Source organism: Carassius carassius, chromosome 2, assembly GCF_963082965.1.
Source record: "Carassius carassius chromosome 2, fCarCar2.1, whole genome shotgun sequence".
NCBI classification, from domain to species: Eukaryota; Metazoa; Chordata; class Actinopteri; order Cypriniformes; family Cyprinidae; genus Carassius; species Carassius carassius.
The window spans coordinates 8,171,719-8,199,013 of record NC_081756.1 but is presented as its reverse complement, the minus strand read 5'-3'; the positions used below and the strand labels follow the sequence as shown (position 1 = coordinate 8,199,013).

At 38.9% G+C, this 27,295-nt stretch overlaps 1 protein-coding gene across 1 annotated transcript in view; it reads left to right on the top strand.

Moving 5' to 3' along the window:
• Positions 1 to 27,295, top strand: part of LOC132101440 (ADAMTS-like protein 3) — a 200,459-nt gene that overhangs the window by 94,894 nt on the left and 78,270 nt on the right. Inside the window, exons 4-5 of the mRNA XM_059506403.1 lie at positions 15,423 to 15,550; positions 25,351 to 25,396. Coding sequence (XP_059362386.1) covers positions 15,423 to 15,550; positions 25,351 to 25,396 — 174 coding nt within the window. The remainder of the gene's footprint in view (positions 1 to 15,422; positions 15,551 to 25,350; positions 25,397 to 27,295) is intronic.

Genomic DNA, 27,295 nt, shown 5'->3' with positions numbered 1-27,295 from the left:
GATAGTACATATTAACTTTTTAAATATTTATGGGAGCTACAGTTAAGAATAAGTTTGATGTTTTTATTCTGGAATTTTATAAAGAAGAAGACCAGGACTCCAAAATTCAAAATTAATCACCATAATGAGAGTTATTTATAAAAATATATATAAATGTTTTCATGCCATTGCTAACTGAGTGATTGCCCAGAACTTATTATTACAGGCTAAGCTTCATGTGTTCATTCAGGGACAGTCTGGTGCTAGTATTTAAAATAGTTTTTAGGCACATTTCAAAATCCTGGATGTAGTCTTATTGTCTGTGTTGCACACTTGATGACCTTCAGCAAAAATTGCCATTTTGAATCCAAATATGTGGGTGGAGGGAGATTTTGATTTGATTTAAATTTGATTAATGATTTAAAATTGATCTAATGCTACAGTATGTAATGGTATATTTACAAGGATTGTATGCAAATGTCAGTCATGGTGTTTTTTTGTTTTTTTTTGCATTCTCGAGTACAGAGTCGCTCAGGAACTCGGCGTCTGTCAGAGAACATGCTCTGATTCATTAATACCACATAATCTACCACAAAATCCTTTTTATTCATATTTCAAAAGTACGCATTGAGCATGTAAGACTTGCATTTTTCTAATGTTACATTTACTGCCATGTTCTCCAAATTTTGAGAGATTATTCATTCATTCATTCATTCTTTTTTCCATTTTTTTTTGCATTTACATTCATTAAAATATGATCTAATGTAAGATTGTATTGTATAGATTATCCCATTTTTTCACTTTTCATGAGTTTGCAAGGGTATGCAATTTTTTTCCCTTAAATTCAGCATTTTACATGTCTTGTAAACTGGGTGAAAGCTCTGCATCATAAACCTCATGCTAAAATTTAAGCTAATGCTGTATATTGGCTGTAAAGCCTCCACTGTAGACTACTTTTATCCTTGCCATAAACTGATCCATTAAACTGACTAGAGTAATTCATCTAGTGACTATTCGGCTACACAAACCCTGATTTGTTGCATCTTTGTTTGAAAGTACTCCTGGAGGAGAGAACATAAGTGACAAACAAACATGATCTATCTAACAAGTACATTATTTGTTATAACCAAGATTTTCCCCAAGGAGCAGTCTTGGCAATCACAGGCTTTACCTAAACAGACAAGCACAGAGGAGTTATTTGAGGTTGCACTATATTCTAACCATTTTAGTACTGTAGTTTATTTTAGAACAATTTTAGTACTTCCGTTAATTGCCAAGGCAACATTTCTAATTTGCGTGATATTTTATTTTATTTCAACTTTATTTCAGTTACTGAAAAAAATAGCATAAAAAAGTGTAAATGCACTGGGTTAAAACAAAAACAGAAATAATTTAAGATAATTTTAAAAGAAAGTAGTAAAATCTGTATTAAAATCGTTGCTCAACAAGAAAAGTTTACTATTTCAGATTAAGAAATTTAACAAAATTCTCCCTTCTCTAAATTTTTAACTTGATGTATAACTTTGCATGAGAAATAGATGCCTTATCAATCACCATTATTATTTTTCAAAGAGTGATTTAGTGTATGTTGAGGCCCAGTTAGCCTCTATGTACTTGCGCTCAAAATGCTAAATTGGCATAATTATTGGCAAACACAAACTAAACATTTAGATTCTGTTTATTTAGCAATTTTCATGTCATTAAAACAATACATAAACATCTCTCACACAACTGAATGATTGGAGGCAGGTGTTGGATACGACAAGGAATAATATGGACAAAGAAAACATTTCCATATGCTGCCATAGCTTTCAATAAATCCCATATTTAATGAAATGTTTTGCCCTTGCAGTCTTCATGACACAAATTTCTTTCACTTCATTAAAAACAAACACCATAATCCTAAATGGGGTTAATATTTAGGCTTTAATTCTGTTAAATGTGCTGAATTAAATAATTACAGGCTACATTTGGCATTGAGGGTGTGTGCATCTGAATTCAAAGACTGAATATTAAATTCAATATGAAATCATAATGTAAACAAAGCCTATGTGACTGTGTGCTAGATCAGAAATCTGTTCATAACCTGAGCGAGGTGTTTGGTTTTCCTCTGTTGCCAGACATTAGCCAGTATTATGAAATGAGACCTCTGTATGTCTCTTTGTTGGCGTCGGAGAGCTCAGTCATGAGATGCCGTGGAGACGCTCAACAGCATGTCTGTGTGCGGCTGCCAGCAGAGTCTGCCATCTTTTGCTCTTTTTTTCAGATTTTCACTGGGATCTCTGGTGTGTCGTTTATTGGGCACTCCTGAGGCTGTTAAACGACACACCAGAGAACCCACTGAATACTGTGGGTTTTCTGAGTCACACATTTGGTGCGTGGTCTCCCTGTCATTTAGTTTCTCACATTCATTCTGGCTTCAAGTATTTGGTCCCACCATTGGACTGAGCTTCATGTTCCAAATACTTATCTTTAATTAAATAAATAAATAAATTATTAAAAAATACATAAAAAAGTGAAATAAATAAATAACTAAAATAACTTTACGTACACAGATTTTTTATTATATTTTTTCAGTTATTTTAGTTTTTAACTTTGAATTTTATTTTGTGTGTGTCTGTATATATATATATATATATATATATATATATATATATATATATATATATATATATATATATATATATATATATATGTGTGTGTGTGTGTATATACAGGTGCATCTCAATAAATTAGAATGTCATGGGACAGTTAATTTATTTCAGTAATTTGACTCAAATTGTGAAATTCATGTCTTAAATAAATTCAATGCACACAGACTGAAGTAGTTTAAGTCTTTGGTTCTTTTAATTGTGATGATTTTGGCTTACATTTAAAAAAAAAAAACCAATTATAATACAAATTATAATATGATGACATGCCAATCAGCTTATCAACTCAAAACACCTGCAAAGGTTTCCTGAGCCTTAAAAATGGTCTCTCAGTTTGGTTCGCTAAGCTACACAATCATGGGGAAGACTGCTGATCTGACAGTTGTCCAGAAGAAAATCATTGACACCCTTCACAAGAAGAGTAAGCCACAAACATTCATTGCCAAAGAAACATGCTGTTCACAGAGTGCTGTATCCAAGCATGTTAATTGAAAGTTGAGTGGAAGGAAAAAGAGTGGAAGAAAAAGATGCACAGCCAATCGAGAGAACCGCAGCTTTAGGAGGATTGTCAAACAAAATCGATTCAAGAATTTGAGTGAACTTTACAAGGCATGAACTGTGGCTTGGGTCAAGGCATCAAGAGACACCACACACAGACGTGTCAAGGAATTAGCTGAACCACAGACAACATCAGAGGAGTCTTACCTGGGCAAAGGAGAAGAAGAACTGGACTGTTGCCCAGTGGTCCAAAGTCCTCTTTTTAGATGAGAGCAAGTTTTGTATTTCATTTGGAATCCAAGGTCCTAGAGTCTGGAGGAAGGGTGGAGAAGATCATAGCTCAAGTTGCTTGAAGTCTAGTGTTAAGTTTCCACTGTCTGTCATGATTTGGGTGCAATGTCATCTGCAGGTGTTGGTCCAGTGTGTTTTTTTGAAGTCACTGCACCCGTTTACCAAGAAATTTTGGAAGCTATTACTGCTGACCAGCTTTTTGAAGATGCTGATTTCATTTTCCAGCAGGATTTGGCACCTGCTTACACTGCCAAAATCACCAAAAGTGGGTTAAATGATCATAGTGTTGGTGTGCTTGACTGGCCAGCAAACTCACCAGACCTGAACAAGAAGAAAATTAGAAACAAGAGACAAAATAATAATACTTTCATCCTATCTTCAAGGAATACACGGGGCCAACAGGAGCACAGGACACATGGGTAGAAGTGTAATCTTTCACAAACAAAAACTGAATGGACTAGGGTTTATAAACGCAGGATGATGGGAAAACACAGGTACTAGGAATGACTAATTAAAAGGGTATATAGGACACATGGGGAGGAAAAACAACACAGTGTGTCCTGGGCCGTGACATGACTCCCCTCTCTCAGACGGTGCCATCTCGCACCGTAGAGCAATGATGGGGGGGGGGTGGATCAAGGAGGAGGTGAGGGTGCCGGCAGAGTCCACAGAGGAGACAATGGAGTGAGGAGCCAGGGAGGAGACAGGAGGGGCTTGGAGTAGGAGGACCCAGGCCACAGCCATGATGTTGACCAATGGTGGAGCCAACGGAGTGAGGAGCCATGGAGGAGGAATGGCTGCCGACTCCAAGGGGCCGATCAATGGCGGCGGAGCAGGTGGTGGAGGATTCTGAGGTGGAGATGAAGAGCTGAAGAGCCTGGAAGACAGGGAGGACCCGGAGCTCCTATGCGGAGATGTGGATCCGGGAGGCTGCAGTGGAGCCAGAGCAGCAGAGGGGATGAAGGAGTCTGACGGAGCCGGAGGGATGAGGCGAAGCCAGAGGAGTGGAGTCACAAGGCACAGGATGGTCGACGCCAGACCAAGGTAGAGCTGGAGGGACGAGGGAGCCAGGCGGAGCTTGTGGATTACAGGGTCACGACAGAGTTTAGACCGTATCATAGTACTGAGACTGCTCTTCTTAGAGTTACAAATGATCTGCTCTTATCATCTGATCGTGGGTGTATCTCTCTATTAGTTTTATTGGATCTTAGTGCTGCGTTTGACACAATTGACCACAACATTCTTTTGCATAGACTTGAATACTTTGTTGGCATCAGTGGAAGTGCATTAGCATGGTTTAAATCATACTTATATGACCGCCATCAGTTCGTAGCAGTGAATGAAGATGTATCCTATCGATCACAAGTGCAGTATGGAGTACCTCAAGGCTCAGTACTAGGGCCGCTACTCTTCACGCTTTATATGTTACCCTTGGGAGATATCATCAGGAAACATGGTGTTAGCTTTCACTGTTATGCTGATGATACTCAGCTCTATATTTCTTCGCAGCCCAGTGAAACACACCAATTTGAAAAACTAATGGATTGCATAGTCGATATAAAAAACTGGATGACGAGTAATTTCTTACTGCTAAATTCTGAAAAAACAGAGGTGTTAATTATAGGACCTAAAAACTCTGCTTGTAATAACCTAGAACACTGTCTAAGACTTGATGGTTGCTCTGTCAATTCTTCATCATCAGTTAGGAACCTAGGTGTGCTATTTGATCGCAATATTTCCTTAGAAAGCCACGTTTCTAGCATTTGTAAAACTGCATTTTTCCATCTCAAAAATATATCTAAATTACGGCCTATGCTCTCAATGTCAAATGCAGAAATGTTAATCCATGCATTTATGACCTCAAGGTTAGATTATTGTAATGCTTTATTGGGTGGTTGTTCTGCACGCTTAGTAAACAAACTACAGCTAGTCCAAAATGCAGCAGCAAGAGTTCTTACTAGAACCAGGAAGTATGACCATATTAGCCCGGTCCTGTCAACACTGCACTGGCTCCCTATCAAGCATTGCATAGATTTTAAAATATTGCTTATTACATATAAAGCCCTGAATGGTTTAGCACCTCAGTATTTGAATGAGCTCCTTTTACATTATAATCCTCTACGTCCGCTACGTTCTCAAAACTCAGGCAATTTGATAATACCTAGAATATCAAAATCCACTGCAGGCGGCAGATCCTTTTCCTATTTGGCGCCCAAACTCTGGAATAACCTACCTAACATTGTTCGGGAGGCAGACACACTCTTGCAGTTTAAATCTAGATTAAAGACCCATCTCTTTAACCTGGCATACACATAACATACTAATATGCTTTTATTATCCAAATCCGTTAAAGGATTTTTAGGCTGCATTAATTAGGTAATCCGGAACCGGAAACACTTCCCATAACAACCTATGTACTTGCTACATCATTAGAAGAATGGCATCTACGCTAATATTTGTCTGTTTCTCTCTCGTTCCGAGGTCACCGTGGCCACCAGATCCAGTCTGTGTCCAGATCAGAGGGTCACTGCAGTCACCCGGATCCAGTACGTATCCAGACCAGATGCTGGATCAGCACCTAGAAAGGACCTCTATATCCCTGAAAGACAGCGGAGACCAGGACAACTAGAGCCCCAGATACAGATCCCCTGTAAAGACCTTGTCTCAGATGAGCACCAGGACAAGACCACAGGAAACAGATGATTCTTCTGCACAATCTGACTTTGCTGCAGCCTGGAATTGAACTACTGGTTTCGTCTGGTCAGAGGAGAACTGGCCCCCCAACTGAGCCTGGTTTCTCCCAAGGTTTTTTTCTCCATTCTGTCACCGATGGAGTTTCGGTTCCTTGCCGCTGTCGCCTCTGGCTTGCTTAGTTGGGGACACTTCATCTACAGCGATATCGTTGACTTGATTGCAAATAAATGCACAGACACTATTTAACTGAACAGAGATGACATAACTGAATCCAATGATGAACTGCCTTTAACTATCATTTTTGCATTATTGACACTGTTTTCCTAATGAATGTTGTTCAGTTGCTTTGACGCAATGTATTTTGTTTAAAGCGCTATATAAATAAAGGTGACATTGACATTGACATTGACAGAGGGGTGTATGGAAGTAAAATAATGACTTATGTCTTTGAAACAAAAAAGCATGCTGAATAGCACTATCTGAAAAAATAATGCATTGAATTAACAGTACTTGCATTTTAATGCCTTGTATTTCCAGGGCTTGCATCTTTAGGTCCTGAAATTTAATATAGTTGTTCGTTTAAGCTGTGAATATTTCAATTAAAAATATTTCACACACTTTTTCATAATTAAAAAATCACTAATTCATATTCACGTTCCAGAATTCACTTCCAAAATATTAAATCGGTTAAAAAATACGATGTATAATATTCGACAGGCAAATTTCGGTCCATTTTATTTCACTTTCCAAATTCGCTTCCACAAATTCAGTGGTTAAAATTCGGCAGATAATTCGCCCTTTCACATCCGGGAGCTGCAGGAATAGCAGTAGAGCACAGAGGCATAATCTCCAACTGCTGTCAGTTGCTCACCAGCAGGTGGTGCAAGCGGCTTCTGATGAAGACCAAAGCAACAGGTGGATTAAGTAATACAGTTACAAAAACTGATCTGCAGAAATTAAGCAAGCGCCAGGTAGAAGTTTTGATTATCGGGGCATGTGGAAAAGCTGATTGTGCGTATGTTTATTTCAACCTCTTTGCTGTTACCAAGTAAGCAGCATTCAAAGGAGATTATAATGGTGTTTTACCCAACGCTTGAATTACAGAACTAACATTACATCTAAGGAAGACACATATTGCTTTCGGTTGTTTAGTTTCCGTTCATGGCTTGTGCGTCGCTAATACTGGGGATCCCCTCACGTCACACTCCAGGATTCCCCAATGACGAGTAACGCTTCTCAGTCAGCTAATACTGCGATATAAGACCTCAGAATACATTTTATTGATGATTATGCAAAATATATAGACAGTTAAGCAGATGTAAAATATGAACGAACGCTCAAGGTTCCACGCGGTTTCCCTCAGAAATCTGTTAAAGAAAAGAAAACACATTACGTGGCTCAGCGCACTAACAGTGACAGCGATTAAAAGACAAACTCACATCTTACTGATGATGCAAACTATATACAGACAGATGAGGATATGAACGCAAGTTACGGAACAAGAAAAAGTGCACGTTATATATATAAAATAATTTATTTAATTTATTAAAAAAATAATTAATGAATGAATAAGAGGCCATTCACGGATCGCGCCTAATAATGCGTGGAAAAGGCTATGCGCGCCACTTTCTCCTTCTTTCCAAAGCGCTCGGGCAGAAGCGCTCCTGAGGCTAAGCAACAATGACGCGCTCTCTCCATGAAGACGCGGAAATTTCAGCAAAGGATAAATGGATTTGCAGCACAAAAGAAAAAAAATCGCTTTCAGTAGCTCTGCTACTAAATTTATTTCAAAATGTCAATCCATATACAGCTATGATCAGCAGTTCCTTCATCTTGGCTGAGCTTTCAACGTTGTTACAGGAAAGGATGAAGCTGAATGTTTAGTTCTTGTCACATGACCTACGGTGCGCTTGTGGCATTCTGAAAAGTTGAGATGTTTTTAACTCGATGCTGTGCGGACGCGCCTGGAAAAACGGGCGCGTCGCACCGCGTGCGCATCGCGACCGCGTCGCTTCCATTATGAGCGCGCATACCACGCGCCTACCTTGGAAATAACGAACTTGAGCATGCAAAAGACGCGATATGTGAACGCCCCCTAAGAACTGCGGTCTTCTACTTCAAATATGCCGTGGAGAATCACAGAAAGTGACCGAATTCAAGAACATTGTTGCGGCATCTCTCAAGCAACGAATAAACACAGCTAAATTGGAGAATGCAGTGAAAACTCCTCTTCTCGTGTCTGCGCTAGACCCTCGGCACAAACATCTCAGGTTTCTCGATGAAAACATGAGAGAAGTAAGAAAAAAAAACTTTTTTGAACATTATCAGAACATTTTCCTTGATGCGAGTGGTGCGGATGCAGCCGCCACCAACGATGAAGAAGATGCAATGCCCACTCGTTGGAAAAGGCTGAGCCAGTTCTTCAGCGATGATTACAGAGAGTCCAGCCGAGACGAGTGGGAACAGTTCTTGCTGGAGCCATGTATTCCTCCAGATGAGGATCCCATTCAGTGGTGAAACGAAAACACGAAGCACTTCACAAAACTTATTCGCTTAGCACACCGTTATTTGTGAGTCCCGACAACGTCTGTGCCGTCAGAGCGCGTTTTCTCCGCTGCCGGCCTTAGTGTTAACAGACTAAGGAGCCGACTTTCCCCCAATCATATTTACATGCCCGTATTTCTTAACAAGAACATTTGAAACAATAGAAAAAAAGAAAAAAAGAAAAAAAGATTTGCTGACAGTTTAAAAGTTAAGTGTACAATAGCCTAATTGCTGCAGGCTGCTTTACGTTTTTTCTTTGTTCACTTTTTATTATTATTTTTTGCTTTTAATCTGTACTTTTATTTGTTTGCACGCATTGTTAAAGGTTTTCAGCTACAAAACACGATGTGTAATGTTCAAGCTTATTGTGTGTAAGCTTGTTCAAAATGACGAAAACAAATGTTGCTGAAAAATAACCTCTGACTCATTAAACTTAATTTAAATTAACAAATATTCGAATATTCTTTTTTTGTGAGCTCAAATATTTCAATGTGATATTTGTGGAAAACGCCCATCCCTAGTAAGTCAGTCTTGTACCTAGCAATGTAGCCTACTACAACTGTTGGAACATGAAAACCCTTTCCAGGGATCTTTAATATGTAAATAATTGTATACTGTAAATATATGAAGGGAGGTATTGGCAAAATCTCACCTGTAGAAAATCACTATGAGAAATACAAGATTAAGAATTTGACTGTGTTATTTAAAATTTTAATTAAAACACATTGGACCTTTTAACCCAGTCAGTGGAATTGTCAGACGGTCCCTTGGGTGCGGTAGCACGTCAATCATTTCTTCAGTTAAAATTTTCAGAATATACCTAGATTGTTTTTAACTCATTTTTTTATGTTAATATAAATTGGTTGCATATTGTTAAAACTAATCATGGTATTGACATCTTTGTGTGACTGTCGACTTTATAGATCAGCGGTAATGGAAATCAATTATAAAGAAAATGCAGCGCATTGGATTCTTTTTGACCCAATTTGCTTGCCTGTATATAGTTTGCATAATCATCAATGAAATCTATTCTGAGATCTGAGGTCTTATATCACAGTATTATTTGACTGAGAAGCATTACTCGTCATTGGGGAATCCTGGAGTGTGACATGAGGGGATCCCCAGTATAACAGCTCAGCGACGCAAAAGCCATGACACAAAGTTACGGAAACTAAACAACCGAAAGCAATATGTGTCTTCCTTTGATGTAATGTTAGTTCTGTAATTCAGCGTTGGGTAAAACACCATTACAATCTCCTTTGAATGCTGCTTACTTGGTAACAGCAAAGAGGTTGAAATAAACATACGCACAATCAGCTTTTCCACATGCCCCGATAATCAAAACTTCTACCTGGCGCATGCTTAATTTCTGCAGATCAGTTTTTGTAACTGTATTACTTAATCCACCTGTTGCTTTGGTCTTCATCAGAAGCTGCTTGCACCACCTGCTGGTGAGCAACTGACAGCAGTTGGAGATTATGCCTCTGTGCTCTACTGCTATTCCTGCAGCTCCCGGATGTGAAAGGGCGAATTATCTGCCGAATTTTAACCACTGAATTTGTGGAAGCGAATTTGGAAAGTGAAATAAAATTGACCGAAATTTACCTGTCGAATATTATACATCGTATTTTTTAACCGATTTAATATTTTGGAAGTGAATTCTGGAACGTGAATATGAATTATTGATTTTTTAATTATGAAAAGGTGTGTGAAATATTTTCAATTGAAATATTCACTGCTTAAATGAACAACTATATAAAATTTCAGGACCTAACAATGCAAGCCCTGGAAATTCAAGGCATTAAAATGCAAGTACTGTTAATGCAATGCATTATTTTTCAGTTAGTGCTATTCAGCATGCTTTTTTGTTTCAAAGACATAAGTCATTATTTTACTTCCATAGAGGTGGGAGCTGAGAGCCACGGTGGAGCCGACGGGTCAACAGGCCGAGGCGAAGGTGGGGGAGACTCAGACCACGGCGATGCTGAAAGATAGCAGTCCCGCAGGGTTCGCACCACAATGATGTTGGGCTGAGGGCGAACAGAGGGGCTGGCAGACGACAGCGGTGGAGGAGGCTGGGGCAGGTGGGAGGGCGTCCATTTTCGAGGAGCAGGCACTGGAGGGCGCTTTCTAGAAGTAGGCACTGGAGAATCGGAAGCCCCCTCAGGGCTGGACGAGGGAACCTTGGATGAAGGAGGGCTTGATGGGACCAGCTCCTCTTCGAGTTCACTCCGTCCGTGGCTTTCTCCCTCGTGGCAGGCGTTGTTGCCGATTCACACACCTGGACTGACATCATGGCCTCTGGCTCCTCAGTTTAATAACAGTATATATATCTGTTGTGCTCTATTAAGTAAAATTGTAATTACATCATTTACTAGTAATTAAATTTAACAGTGTTACTCACTAAACTTTAGCACAAAATTAAATATTTATATCGCATAATTAAATATATTTATATTTATATATACAACCCGAATTCCGGAAAAGTTGGGACGTTTTTTAAATTTTAATAAAATGAAAACTAAAGGAATTTCAAATCACATGAGCAAATATTTTATTCACAATAGAACATAGATAACGTAGCAAATGTTTAAACTGAGAAATTTTACAATTTTATCCACTTAATTAGCTCATTTAAAATTTAATGCCTGCTACAGGTCTCAAAAAAGTTGGCACGGGGGCAACAAATGGCTAAAAAAGCAAGCAGTTTTGAAAAGATTCAGCTGGGAGAACATCTAGTGATTAATTAAGTTAATTGATATCAGGTCTGTAACATGATTAGCTATAAAAGCTTTGTCTTAGAAAAGCAGAGTCTCTCAGAAGTAAAGATGGGCAGAGGCTCTCCAATCTGTGAAAGACTGCGTAAAAAAATTGTGGAAAACTTTAAAAACAATGTTCCTCAAAGTCAAATTGCAAAGGCTTTGCAAATCTCATCATCTACAGTGCATAACATCATCAAAAGATTCAGAGAAACTGGAGAAATCTGGAGAAACCGTGGTCTTCGGGCTCTCAGACGACACTGCATCACTCATCGGCATGATTGTGTCAATGACATTACTAAATGGGCCCAGGAATACTTTCAGAAACCACTGTCGGTAAACACAATCCGCCGTGCCATCAGCAGATGCCAACTAAAGCTCTATCATGCAAAAAGGAAGCCATATGTGAACATGGTCCAGAAGCGCCGTCGTGTCCTGTGGGCCAAGGCTCATTTAAAATGGACTATTTCAAAGTGGAATAGTGTTTTATGGTCAGACGAGTCCAAATTTGACATTCTTGTTGGAAATCACGGACGCCGTGTCCTCCGGGCTAAAGAGGAGGGAGACCTTCCAGCATGTTATCAGCGTTCAGTTCAAAAGCCAGCATCTCTGATGGTATGGGGGTGCATAAGTGCATACGGTATGGGCAGCTTGCATGTTTTGGAAGGCTCTGTGAATGCTGAAAGGTATATAAAGGTTTTAGAGCAACATATGCTTCCCTCCAAACAACGTCTATTTCAGAGAAGGCCTTGTTTATTTCAGCAGGGCAATGCAAAACCACATACTGCAGCTATAACAACAGCATGGCTTCGTCGTAGAAGAGTCCGGGTGCTAACCTGGCCTGCCTGCAGTCCAGATCTTTCACCTATAGAGAACATTTGGCGCATCATTAAACGAAAAATACGTCAAAGACGACCACGAACTCTTCAGCAGCTGGAAATCTATATAAGGCAAGAATGGGACCAAATTCCAACAGCAAAACTCCAGCAACTCATAGCCTCAATGCCCAGACGTCTTCAAACTGTTTTGAAAAGAAAAGGAGATGCTACACCATGGTAAACATGCCCCGTCCCAACTATTTTGAGACCTGTAGCAGAAATCAAAATTGAAATGAGCTCATTTTGTGCATAAAATTGTAAACTTTCTCAGTTTAAACATTTGCTATGTTATCTATGTTCTATTGTGAATAAAATATTGGCTCATGTGATTTGAAAGTCTTTTAGTTTTCATTTTATTAAAATTTAAAAAACTTCCCAACTTTTCCGGAATTCGGGTTGTATATAGAAGTCAGGAAGTCTTATGGAAGAACCTGCGAAAGTAATTTTAAAAACAATAGGGATTTGAAATTCAATCTAAGGACAATTTATAGCATCTCTCTTGACTGGAAAGTTCAGTCTTCAGGGAAATGGATCACCATTAGATCATTGTAAAACTGACATCCCAACAGCGCTGCAAGGCTAGCTAGTCAAAGCCCTGCACTGCTAGTCTGTTTTCATTGGCAACTACTGACGGACTGTTTAACTAGGACTGTGGTCCAACAACTGAAATTAAGAAAGCCTCTACACACACATTCATGGTAATAGAACTGTACAAGCAGAGATGTTACATTTTCCAAACGAAAATGAGTAAGAATTTGTAGAATGCCAAAAGAAACCTATATTTCCCACAGAACAACTGCACATTATCCATCAGAGAGCCTTGTTAAAAAATGTCTGCACTGCTATTCAAAAGTCTGGGGACAGTAAGATATTTATTTATTTATTTGATACTTTTATGCAACAACTGATCAACTCTTTTGAACTTTCTATTCATCAAAGAATCCTGAAAAAAAAACATGTACCATGGTTTCCACAAAAATATAAAGCAGCACAACTGTTTTCAGCATTGATAAAAATAATAATAAATATTTATTGTGTGCCAAATCAGCATATTGGAATGATTTCTGAAGGATCATGTGATGCTGAAAATTTATTTTATAATATATTAAGATAGAAAACAGTCATTATAAATTGGAATAATATTTCACAATATTCCTCTTTAAAAAAAAAAAAAAAAAAAAATATATATATATATATATATATATTTTTTTTTTTTTTCTTTTTTTCTTTTTTTCTTTCTGTACACTCTATTTGGAGAGCATAAGATATTTAAAGAAACAGATTGGTCCAAAAATTACATTTCTGTCATTACTTAATTGTTCTATGCTGTATATATATAAATTTGATATTTACTGAAAATTGTGCCCTCCACTACAGCACTTGAATCTCATTCATTATGCATATTTGAAACAGCACTATGTTTATGAACCAGTGGAATCAATGATGTCAAGTTTGGCAAGTCTTTTTTTCAAGATTTATATTTTTGTCATTTTTGCCTTTATTAGGATAGGACAGTTGCTAGACAGGAAGCGAAGTGACTGAGGGGGGCAGGATCGGGAAAGGTCCACGAGCCAGGATAGAACTCGGGACACCCGAAGTACAACGGCGCTATATGTCCCAAATCTTACGTGAATGAGATTCTAGAACAGGGTTGTTTTAGATGCGACACCTCTCATGTCTTATTGCTTAAATACAGTCTTGGTTGCTTTCAGATGCAGACACATGGGAGGTTGTGTTCGGTAATTATGTGCTTCAATTGATTTAACACCAAATAAAAAGTCAGTCATAGCTAGACAAGAGTATATTTTGCTGTATAAATTGTATCAACACACAGGATAGTTTGAGTGGGTAAAGAAATCAAGCAGAAGTATTCTGGAGCACTGGGAGCCCAGCTAATGTTCAAGGTCAGTGTCTAGCTGGTGTCCAAGAGGGATTTACTGGTGGGAAGAGTGGAGGAGCTCAGTGGATAGGTGGCTGACCAAACATAAATAATACTGGAGAATGAATTATCCTTTTTCCTTGAAGAAAAAAAATGTTCGTCAAGCAATAACATTTCCCAATTGAGAGCGATACGATATTTCAGTGCAAAACTGGAGAACCTGAGATCTACAAGAGGGCATCACTGAACAACTGAAGGCCTGTTCACACCAAGGGCAATAACTATAATGATGAAGATGTATTTTTAAAAAGATTTTAAAAGATTTAGAAAGAAAAAAAAAGATTTTTAGTTCTAAATTTAAAAGAAAACTCACAACTATAATGATAACAGGAGCAATATCATTGGAATCCAATTGTGAAACATTTTTTCCAGCTGATGAATGACAGCCAATCAGAGTACACTCGACTTTAAAGAGTCTGAGCATTTAAATGGCAGAAGACAAAAATGCAGGTTGTGCTTATAATAAACAGTGTAATTGTCTGTTTGTATGGACGCCAATATCGTTTTTTTTTTTTTTTTAAGTTATCGTTCTTGCTGTCAACAGTTCATTAGAATGCAATGTCTTGCCTTTTTACTTGTGCAGAACACATCATTTGCCTGGTCATTCAAATTCATCCATCTATTATAGAAAAATAAACTGGAGTGCTATGAATGGTTGCTGATGGCTATATTAGTATCCACACCAATGCACGATAATGTTCTGTTTATCATAACCACCATGCAGTTTTGTTGTCTGCCTCTTTAAAAGCGCAAGCTCAAGTTGAGTGCTTTTGATTGGCTGTTGATGATTTTATCATTTATCAGCTGGAATAAATAGTTCTGAAAGTGATTCCAATTATATTGTTCTTTTCTGTCTTTATCATTGTAGTGTGGTCCTTTGTGTGAATGGGAGTAAGGTTAGGGTCAGGGTAGTTCATTCAAAACTGAAATTCTATCATTTTCTCGCCCTCAAGTTGTTCCAAAGCTGTAAGAATATATTTTGAACAAAGCTGGTAACCAAGCAGTTGACGGTAGCCATTGTAAATAAATATATTTGTCAACAGAGGACATCAACAATTGCCTGGTCATGCATTTATAACACAACATTGACTGCCATGTAGAATGGATTCTGCATTTTGAATTGGGATTTGAGTTTTAGCATAAACAAGTAGTACACTTTAGTACATGTTGGTGTTTTTGTGTCTTGCAGTCTTCAAGAACGACACGCTCAGATGAGGAGAGGGAAACTGGTTGGGACGCCTGGGGCACGTGGAGCGACTGTTCTCGTACCTGTGGAGGTGGAGCCTCGTATTCTCTGCGCAGGTGTCTCAATGGGGGGTGAGCAAGTGCAAACATATGCATTCATAACTTCATGACATCTCAAACACTAACCCTTCCTTTAGAGCCACTGCGTGTAATCTTGAAATATCAGTTTTAAAATCATTCTGATGGCACACTGACTTCTAATAAGGCGAACGGCTTCTGTTTCTTTCTCACATTCCACCCAAACTGCTGTTCAGGGAGTATATAACTTTGGGGTCGCCGTGATTTTGCCAAGTAAGACATGTTCCTGGATCAACATCATTTGATGATCCTGGATCGACATTACTGTCCAAAAATACAGACTTCTCCCAATCCCTACCCCTAAACCTAACCCTACCCATAATTATTCCTGAAATCAGAGGGAAATAAAAGCTGATAAACAAGGGTGTAGAAGCACCAAATCCTAATTATAAGCCTAAAAAAGATATTTCCTGAAAAGATATCCCTCAATTCTGATTGGTTGATTGGCATGTTGTTCCAGGATAAACAAGGATGCTGATCCAGAAACATGTTGTACTTGGTGAAATTCTGCGAAAACGGCAGACTGCTTTACGACAACAACAAATGCATGTAAACAACATTATACTACAACAGTGATTTCCAATCACTTAGCATTATATAGCATTCTATCAAAGTAAATGGCTTTTGCAAATAAATTATGCTTTTCTGATAACTAAGTTGACTTTCCTGTTTAGAGACAGGTGTCTTTTGGTTATTTGTCATCTGCCTTCACAGAGAAGAGCATATAGTGAACATCCTGTCAAATATCAGTGTTTGTCATGTTGTGCTCTATATGACAGACCAACAATTGATTTCAGTGGTCAACAGCAGATATCTGTCATTGTGATGTCAGGCCACTCGTGGTTATGGCTGACCTCAGACAGGACCAAGAAGTGCTTTGTTTCCAGAAAGAATGGAAAAAATGACAAACACTTTGGATTTAACAGTCTGTCTTTCTCCCTCCTTCTAATTCCCCTTCTATTTCTGTCTTACTTTCTCCATCTAAAGGGAAGCAAAAAGGTTTTGTTGCTCAAATGTTACACATACCATGAATTATGCATTACGTTAAAATAAAGTAGAGAGAATTGAATCATTCATTGATACAGGAAAATGTGTTTTCTGTGTATTATATTATAATCTTGAAATGCTAATTGGCTTTTTTTTTACTTCACAAACTAAAAAGTAAAGTTTGCTAACTTCATAATCGTAAACTTTGTAATGTGAAATGTCTCTTTTTTAATGTTAAAATTAATCTTATTCCAGCTTAATATGCTTAAATATTCATCAGATGTTTCTTCTGAAAAGTGTAACCACTGTGGTGCTAAGAAAATTAGAAAATTTGACTAGCCAAACACAAGTTGGCAAAACTAAAAAAAATGAGGTAATCAGTTAATATGTATTAGTACTTGTTAATTGATTTTAAAGGGTTACTCCACCCCAAAATAAAATTTTTGTCATTAATCACTTACCCCCATGTCATTCCAAACCCGTAAAAGCTTTTTTCTTTGGAGCACAATTTAAGATATTTTGGATGAAAACTGGGAGACTTGTGACTAGGGCTGGTCAATTTTTTTTTTTTCGATTAATCATTTTTTAAAATCAGATTATACTAACCCTGAAACAACAATTGAATTAACTGAATTAACAAATATTGCTACAAGTGTGATTGCATCATATAATAATTGCTATTAATAGTAATAGTAATTAATCTCAAAAGCCGTGAATCGATCTTTTCCGGTATTTATTTCAGCAAACATTTAAATGAAGATCTGATTAATGTGAATCTTTTCATTAGTCTTCTCCGCTAGATGCCACCCTCTTATTCACCTTGCGCAATGTTACAACAGAAAACCTGTCACTCATTCAGTGCTTATCATGGCAGAGATACTGTTGACAAGAACCAAGAACAAAGTGTTATTTGCAATGCTCAGGTAAAATTCTATATTAATGCTACAAATCTGTGGAAGCATTTCACATCACGCGTAAAGGTGCCATAATTTCCACAATGAATGAATGAATGGGGGATGGTGCAACGTATTTTAACGTGAAGAAACTGTCAAAAATATGTTATTATTTAGCAGGCTTAAGATTTGGTGTATCAACAATGCTACTACTACTACTACTTCTAAATATTAATAAATCTTTATTTTTAAAGGAATAATCACATTTGTTTTCTTTTTAATTTTAATAGTGAACCTCTATTGTGCAGCACTTTGTTTGCCAAAAAATAAAAGGGTTTTTTATTTGATAAGGATAAATTAAATTGTTTTATGCCTTCATCTGATTACCAGAAAAAAAATTAAGAACATTTTATATGGCCCTATTATTGTTCAAAATAGAAAAAGGTCCAGAAAAGTATGAAAAGCATCGTCAGAATAGTCCATCTGCCGTTAGTAGTTCAACTGTAATGTTATGAAGTGATGAGAATAGTTTTTATAAGCTAAGAAAACAAAATAACAAATAATGACTTTATTCGAAAATTCCTTTGTCAACAGTCTCCTCTGTGTCTCTCCATATCACCTTGCTGCGTATGCTCTTCTGTGGCACGGTTGATACACAATAAGCTAACTCATGCATTTAACTAAAAAAATTCATATAATCTCAACTTAAAAAAATTTAGTAGTGGAAACTTAAATCTAAATTAGCATAGAAAAACATTAAACACTACTATTTCCCAGTGTACATTAATCTTGCACAATAAAATAATAAATAAAGGTTTTTACATCACAGCCCAGTTTCAGCTAAATTTAAGATTGTCTAAATTAAAAGAAACAAGTTGATTAAACTCAAAACAATGAAACAATTCAAAGTGTGTTAAATGTGTCAGTTTTGTGAACTCAAAATAAAAACAACGTTTTTTAGATAAATCTTCCCTACTCAAACTGATTAATTATTTTGATTGTTAGGGTGTACAGTGAACACTGCCTTACAAACAATTGCATAGGTTTCCGGTGGTGTCTGTTTTTCTCAAGTTCTCAACTCAGTTTTACTCGCTCGAGAATGCTTAGATTGCTTGTGTTGGCTAATATGTTGGAGACAATTCCACTCTTGAGTGATATTTAGCTGATCCTTGCTTGTTTTGCCCCCATGTCATACCCTTTAAATGGAGAGTTCCATTAGCTAGTCAACACTGTCATGATATCTTTTTTCTACTTCTCTGGATTAATTAGTCACATGCTAACTGCCATTGAAATGAATGGGACCTCTAACAAATAGCTCTCTTCAGGTGTATAGGACCTTACTGAAAAAAACAAAGCAAAACCGTGGAAATCACCCAATGAATGGCTTATTTGTTTCTGCACAGTAATACTGATATCTGTTTTTTATTGTTTTGGACGCAGTTGTGTTTTTGTAGCTCAGTGCCCATTACTTCATAGCAGGAGGGTAGATGCCAAAAGATAAAGCAATGCACGTAGAAAATGAATCTCATTTAAAGCTAATTGACCAGTTAGATCCAACTGAAAACAATTGGGCCAATTACGCCTTGCTTTGGATCTCATTGGAAATACTCTGCTGACCCTCAAGTTAAAATTATTCTTAAGGATTTGTAATTGAATGCTTCTGATTAATGTCTGATTACTTTTTTTTTTTCCAAGAATATTCAAACAGAATACTAGGGTTGGGTATCGATTGGGTTTTTTATGATACCAGTGCCAAGTCAATTCTTTTAAAATGCTATGGGTGCCTAAACTCATTACTCCAGTCTTCAAAACACAATCATTATTATCAATTGTGAAAAATATATGGTAAATGGTTTTTGATCTTGAGTATATTTGACTCATGGTTTGGGGATTTATACCAGAGAGAAAAAAAATCCAAAATCAATAACCAATTTAAAAATGGTTGCCATTTCATCCCCTGAAAAATGCCTTGCACAGATAAAGTTTTTTGCGATATTAAGCAGACGATCATGGGTTTGCTGTGTGCTACTGGAATAACCTCGGCTCTCTTCCTCCTTTTGTTTAATGTCAGTAGAAGTTTAGAAGAGCTGTAGGAACGGGCCAGCTTGTGTTGTGATTACGTTCTGCTGATTACAGGAAGCTCTGGGAATGATTCCACAGATGATTATGTGGTCAGCGTACAAAGACACTCATCCTGAATCACAGCATCCAAGCAATATCTCTTGCACACAGGTCAGAGCACCTGTTAAAGAGTAGAAATAACAGACATTGATGGTTATAATAATGCAGTGCATACTTGTTGAATTATGAATTAGGTTGAAGTACTGTTCAAAAAGCTTGGGGTCAGTAACATTTAGATGATTTAAATTAATACTTTCATTCAGCAAGGACACATTGAATTAATCAAAAATGAAAGAAATTCTACTGCAAATAAATGTTGTTCTTTTAAAATTTATGGTCATCGCTGAATCCTGAAAAAATATCAGTATCAGAATATTAAGCAGCTGCTTTTAACATTGATAATAATGAGAAATGTTTCTTGAGTATCAAATTAGCATATTAGAATGATTTCTGAGCAGTTTTTTTATTATTATTATTATTATTAAGATACTATTATTGTCACGGCTTATGCTGCTGGAAGGAACACGGAGCCGAGGGATAAACGAAACAAGGATTTATTAAATAAAACATAACCAAGGTAAGTCGTAAATAACAGGTGGCAAGAGGCAAGTAACAGGTGACAAGTAGACAAGTGGACATTTAGACGAGTTGACATTTAGACAAGTTGACAAGTAGACCCGACAAACAGAACTGAAAGGACAAGGCATTTATACAGGGGATAATAGGCAAGACACAGGTGGATGGAATGACTAAATTAACAGGGACATGGAACACATGGGGAAATGAAGAGACACACCTGGAAACTAATCAAACCAGACACGGAAGACAGAAACTGGGTCACAGGGGCAAAAACACACAAAAAGAGTCCAGGTGTGTGACAGTACTCCCCCCTCCCGGTAGGTGCGTCCTCGCACCGTAGAAACAACAAAGGGAGGCGTGGGTGGGAACTTGGGAGGAGGTTCCGGTGGAGGACAGCCTCCCAGGAGGGGGCCAGCAGACAGGGACTACAGAGGAAGGAGCCAGGGAGGAGATGACGGAGGGAGGAGCCAGGGAGGAGACAGGAAGGATGTGAAGCAGGAGGTACCCAGCAGGACCCAGGCCACAGCCATAACGGCCCAAGGTGGGGCCGACGGTGGAAGGAGCCATGGAGGAGGAATGGTCACTGACTCCAGGGACTCGACCCACGGCAACGGAGCAAGTGGAGGAGGAGCCCGAGGCGGAGAGCCGAAGAGCCAGGGTGACGGGGAGGAGCCGGAGGTCCTAGGCGGAACAGATGGCTCTGGTGACTGACGCGGCGATGTGGATCCGGAAGGCCGCGGTGAGGCCAGAGTGACCGAGGACTGAGGTGTAGCCGAGGGGATGAAGGAGCCGGAGGAGTGGAGTCCCGAGGCATAGGATGGACGACGCCAGACCAAGGCGGAGCCGGAGGGACGAGGGAGCCAGGCAGAGCCTGCGGACTGCCGGGCCACGGCGGAGAGGAAGGAGCTAGGAGCCATGGTGGAGCCGACGGGTCAACGGGCCGAGGCGGAGTCCAGGCCTCAGAGGCTGGAGGCGGAGGTGAGGGAGACGCCGACCAAGGCGTCGCTGGAGGATGGCGGTCCCGCTGAGCTCGCACCACAATGATGGTAGGCTGAGGGCGAGCAGAGGGGCAGCCAGACGACAGCGGAGGAGGAGGCAGGAGTGGGTGGGAATTTTGGAGGAGCAGGCATTGGAGTAAGCTCTGGGGCTGGAGCCCTTCCTGGGCTTAACGGAGGATCAGGAGCCCGTCCTGGGCTTAACGGAGGATCAGGAACCCGTCCTCGGCTTAACGGGGGTTCAGGAGCTCGTCAGAAACTGGGTCACAGGGGCAAAAACACACAAAAAGAGTCCAGGTGTGTGACAGTACTCCCCCCTCCCGGTAGGTGCGTCCTCGCACCGTAGAAACAACAAAGGGAGGCGTGGGTGGGAACTTGGGAGGAGGTTCCGGTGGAGGACAGCCTCCCAGGAGGGGGCCAGCAGACAGGGACTACAGAGGAAGGAGCCAGGGAGGAGATGACGGAGGGAGGAGCCAGGGAGGAGACAGGAAGGATGTGAAGCAGGAGGTACCCAGCAGGACCCAGGCCACAGCCATAACGGCCCAAGGTGGGGCCGACGGTGGAAGGAGCCATGGAGGAGGAATGGTCACTGACTCCAGGGACTCGACCCACGGCAACGGAGCAAGTGGAGGAGGAGCCCGAGGCGGAGAGCCGAAGAGCCAGGGTGACGGGGAGGAGCCGGAGGTCCTAGGCGGAACAGATGGCTCTGGTGACTGACGCGGCGATGTGGATCCGGAAGGAGGCAGGAGTGGGTGGGAGGGTGGGAATTTTGGAGGAGCAGGCATTGGAGTAAGCTCTGGGGCTGGAGCCCTTCCTGGGCTTAACGGAGGATCAGGAGCCCGGTTCAGGAGCTCGTCCTCGGCTTAACGGGGGATCAGGAGCCCGTCCTGGGCTTAACGGGGGATCAGGAGCCCGTCCTGGGCTTAACTGGGGATCAGGAGCCCGTCCTGGGCTTAACTGGGGATCAGGAGCCCGTCCTGGGCTTAACTGGGGATCAGGAGCCCGTCCTGGGCTTAACGGGGGAACAGGAGCCCGTCCTGGGCTTAACGGGGGAACAGGAGCCCGTCCTGGGCTTAACAGAGGATCAGGAGCCCATCCTGGGCTTACAGGAGGATCAGGAGCCCGTCCTGGGCTTAACGGAAGATCAGGAGCCCTTCCTGGGCTTAACAGAGGATCTGGCATAGGTGAATTGGAAACCCCCTCACCCCTCTCTGGCTCTCCGTCATCGGTGGGCTCGGGCTTATGCCTCGTACCGTGGGGAGATTGTAGGCTGGGCTCTGGGTCCAGAGTGGACCTGGCGAGATCCTCCATTGGGCCGACCGTGAGAGGTGACCCATTTCTCACCAGATTCCACTCTATAAAGGCGGCGAAATCCTCCCGAGGACCATCTTCGGGCGACAACGCTCTGCACCTAGGGTTCAGGCTGGTGTGATAAAAGGTGCAGAGCGCGTGGTCCGGGTAGCTGGTGGCATTAGCTAGCCAGAGAAACCGTCTGGTATGGTCCTCGAGAGACAGTCCCTCCTGCTCCAGCAGGAGGAGGAGGTATTCGGGGCGATAGAGGGGATCCATGAAACACTACGGAAAGAAAAAAGACTGTGAAAAAAACGGAAAACAAAACGGAGGGAAAACACGCAGTTATTAACTTTTTGAGGTCGGGTCTTCTGTCACGGCTTATGCTGCTGGAAGGAACACGGAGTCGAGGGATAAACGAAACAAGGATTTATTAAATAAAACATAAACAAGGTAAGTCGTAAATAACAGGTGGCAAGAGGCAAGTGGCAAGTAACAGGTGACAAGTAGACAAGTGGACATTTAGACGAGTTGACATTTAGACAAGTTGACAAGTAGACCCGACAAACAGAACTGAAAGGACAAGGCATTTATACAGGGGATAATAGGCAAGACACAGGTGGATGGAATGACTAAATTAACAGGGACATGGAACACATGGGGAAATGAAGAGACACACCTGGAAACTAATCAAACCAGACACGGAAGACAGAAACTGGGTCACAGGGGCAAAAACACACAAAAAGAGTCCAGGTGTGTGACAATTATAGATTCTATTTATTTTTTATTTAGGAGTTTTAGTAATTTTGTTTTGTTTTTTGTTTTATATATATATATAAATATATTAAAAAAAATATTATTAATTATGGCTTGATCTTTTTTATTAGGTTTAGATTTATATGGTCTTGGTAACTACTTGAAAAATAACATTTTTTTATATTTTATTTCAGTTAATATTTATTTTATTTCAAGGAATCATCTTTTTAATTGGTTTTAATTTTAGTTTTAGTTTTAATAACCCTGTTTCAGAAGACTGAAGACTGGATTAATGGAGCTGATGAAAATTCACCTTTATCATCACAGGAATGAATTTGATAAAAAAAAATATTACAATAAAAAAACAGTTATTTTAAGTTGTAATAATACTTTTTCTATATTACTGTTTACAATATATTTTGGATAAAATAAATGCAGCCTCGGTGAGCATGAGACTTATTTTAAAAACATTAAATCTTACAGACTCAGCATTTTTTAATGGCAGTGTAACATTTCAGCAACAAGCAAAAAAAATAAAAAAAATAAGATGTTAAATTTTAATTACACGTTTAGCGGCTGTTATGTACATGGACTTTCAGTTCCCTTATTTGGTCATCTTCCTTTTCTTGTTTGGTTAATTGATTAATCCCCACCGGTCTCCATTCACCTGATTTTTCCCTCGTGTTTAAATACCCTGTCTTTTGAGTTCCTCCTTGTCCGTGAATTGATTTTGTATCTTAAGTTAATGTATTGTATCTTATAGTATGGTTATGTTGGATGTGCCCTTATTCTGCTGCGATCATTAAAAGAACCGGTTTATAAATCTCCTTCCTTGTGTGCCTTCATTCACACACCAACAGCCGTAACAGCGGCATCTGATGTCACATTTTTTTTCCCACCACAATGTGGTGTATTATATTTCAGATAACCCTGCCCATAAATAGCACATAGGAACATAACAAACTGTGATTAATCACTGACTGACAGAAGTATTATCAGCTGCAATATCTTGCATGACTCATTATTTGATCTGACAATTTTATTTTATTTTTTTTACACAAACTTTGATTAAATATGCAAAATAGCCTTTTTTATTTCCACTTTGATAACTGGATACCCCTTGCTGAATTAAATATGCAGCAAATATGGTGAGGTTTTGCGACAACAGCAATAGCAATGCGGAGTAATCTCTTAATTTGTAAAAAAAAAAAAAAAAAAATACAGTACTTTGCTATATTTACATTTAGCAGATACTTTTATCCAAAGTGACTTACAGTGCATTCAGGCTATACATTATTATTTTTTTTTTAACCAGTATGTGTGTTTTCTGGGAATTGAACCCACAACCTTTTGCGCTGCTAACGCAATGCAGTGCTTTACCACTGAGCCACAGGAACATATGCATTAAAGAAATGCAGTGCACACTATGCCATATTCAGTAAAAAGCTAGAATTTCATTCTAAATCGTTTCACTCAAGGGCCGGATGATTGCAGAGAAAGATTGAGATCTTAATAACAGTCTGGTTGCATCTTCTTTCCACCCTTCAGAAGTCGTGACGCAAACCTTTTCTGTTTAGGGTGACTGCTGCTCTTCTGGGCGGAATTAATAAGCTGGAATATTATAGGCTAATGTTTTGAGGTAATTGAACATTTACAAAGTCAATATCCTGTTGTTGTTTTTTTCTAGTTTTCGGTCTTTAAACATCCTCTTCTCAAAACGCAGTGTTTCATACAGCTGGATTCATGTTATTTGGAGAGAGTCACAAATGGCAAATCATTTCCTGTTTTTATTTTTTATTTATTATTAAAATGCACTTATACTTGACAGTGTTGTTGTTACTACCTGTCTGGCAGTCTGCGTGAAAAATACTTCACAATGGAAAATAATGTATATATTATATTTTTTACTTTATATAGTAAATACTATAGTATTTTATATAGTAAATATATTATTATATTTACTTTTTTATATAGCATGCATTCATTTTATGTTCCCAAGAAGCACACAAACAGAAAAAGAACCTTATCAACAAGTGAGCGGTTTAAAGAGAGTATAATCAGGAGCAGGTCTAAAAATGATTACTGTTGAGACAAAAGATGGAGGGGGCTGTGCCACAAAGAAGAACAATGACATTGTACCATATCTGATTTAGTTTTTGTGTTTATTCCACAGGAACTGTGAGGGCAGGAACATCCGCTACAGAACATGCAGCAACACAGTAAGTTAATGTTATGAGGCCCAACAGCAATCTGTGTCTGCAGAAGCAGATTTACAACGAGAACAACGAGTGCCTGTTGTTCATAAACAGATAACTTGCTAGTTCGTTCATTCAATATTTGGACTAATTTGGTTGTTCGTCCTGTTACACACTCACGGCTCTGTGAATTAAACCCAGGTTACACTTTAGTTTGGTTACCAATTCCCACTATTAGCTAACTATTAAATAAGACTTTTGCCTCAATAAAGTCTACACTAGCTGCTTATTAAAAATTAATAAAGTAGTTAAGTTTAGGTGTTACAGTAGGTAGCGTTATGTCTAAAATGATCTAAAATACTATACATATACTATGCAGTCTATTTTAAAATATATTTCCAAAATAGCATACAGAATACAGCAACATACACAAGGCAGTTTTTAATATAATTCTATGCAATTTTGGAAAAAATCTGCGATTACATTGGTAAACATTGTGAAATATAGCAACAGAAAAATTTCAAAGGGTACGGAGCCCCTAAAAGGTTATTGTGATGAAAAAAAAAACATTTGCCGTCTTCTTGTGTTGTAATGTGTACTCACAAGAAAGGTTGTGTTCTCTCACAAAACATTTGCATTACCATGAGAAACATTGCATTCTTACAATATATTTGCATTCTCTCACAAAACTTTTGTGTTCCCTCAAGAAACTTATGTTCTCGTGCAAAATGATTGCGTTCCCCAGAGAATATTTACATTCCCTCGTAAAAGCATTGAAATATTTTTTGCATAACAAAAAATTTGGAAACAAATGTGATGTTTCTCTTGGAAAGCATCTCATGTCATGTACATTTTGAAAGTGGGAATGAGAAACTGGTCCTTTTTACAATCAGTTGATGAAAAAAAAATGGTGTGGAACCAAATGATTTTCATGAAATTTGATTCCATTAACCACTCTTGAATTTGTACATTTTTTTACAGATGCAAGTGAAGTAAATTTTCTATTAGCAATGTCTAGTTTGTGATGTTAATGGAATTATTATGGAACCAGAATTTTGTCCTATGATTTGGCCAATACTCATGTTGAGAGCTGTTAGATGACCGTGTGTCACAAAGAGCATTTGAATCAAAAGCTAGTGTTTTTTCTACCCGTGAAGTTCTTTCATCTGGAATCACATTCCTCCTTCACTCACAATTCCAATCAGAGCCATCTGGGAAAGATTCCCAGCATAACATTTATCGCATTTCCATCAAAACAGTGAGAACCGATGCTTGGTCTTCCTGTCAGGCTTTATAGTTGCCGTTGATGAGGTTCATTATCAAATTGTTCTTTTTATTTCCATTACTGATCCTGACATTGAAGCCTTTGTGATTTGTAATTACTCTATCCGATTGAGATGCATCGCTGATGATCTTTGCACTTGGGGGTTCTGAGCCGATCGAATGATTAAATGAGTTCAGAGTCCCGAGCTGCAGAGGAAGAATTGTGGTTTTCTTCAGTGCACAGGAGATGAAATAGGAAATATTATTTTTTAAAACATGGAGGCTTGCCACAGTTCAATTACACTGTCACCATTCGTTTATGCAACCAGTCATCTGCATAAGTTTTATGATGTTACACACATTCACGATTTAATCTCGCTGTGTAGAAAATAACATTTCCAGTGACATTGTCAGGTCAGCTATTTTTGGGCATATTAAATGTCAGAGTTACTATATTATAGTCAAAGATTGTGCTGAGTAGTAACTGATTTTATGTGATCTGGATTGCATAATCATATTACAAAAAAATATATACATGAAATTAGATTATATTACATTTTACAATACTCATAATTAGACTACAGTTACTTTTTATTGATTACAAGATTACCCAAAAATGGCAGTAAATTATTTATAATTAACATGATTCTTCCTAACTCT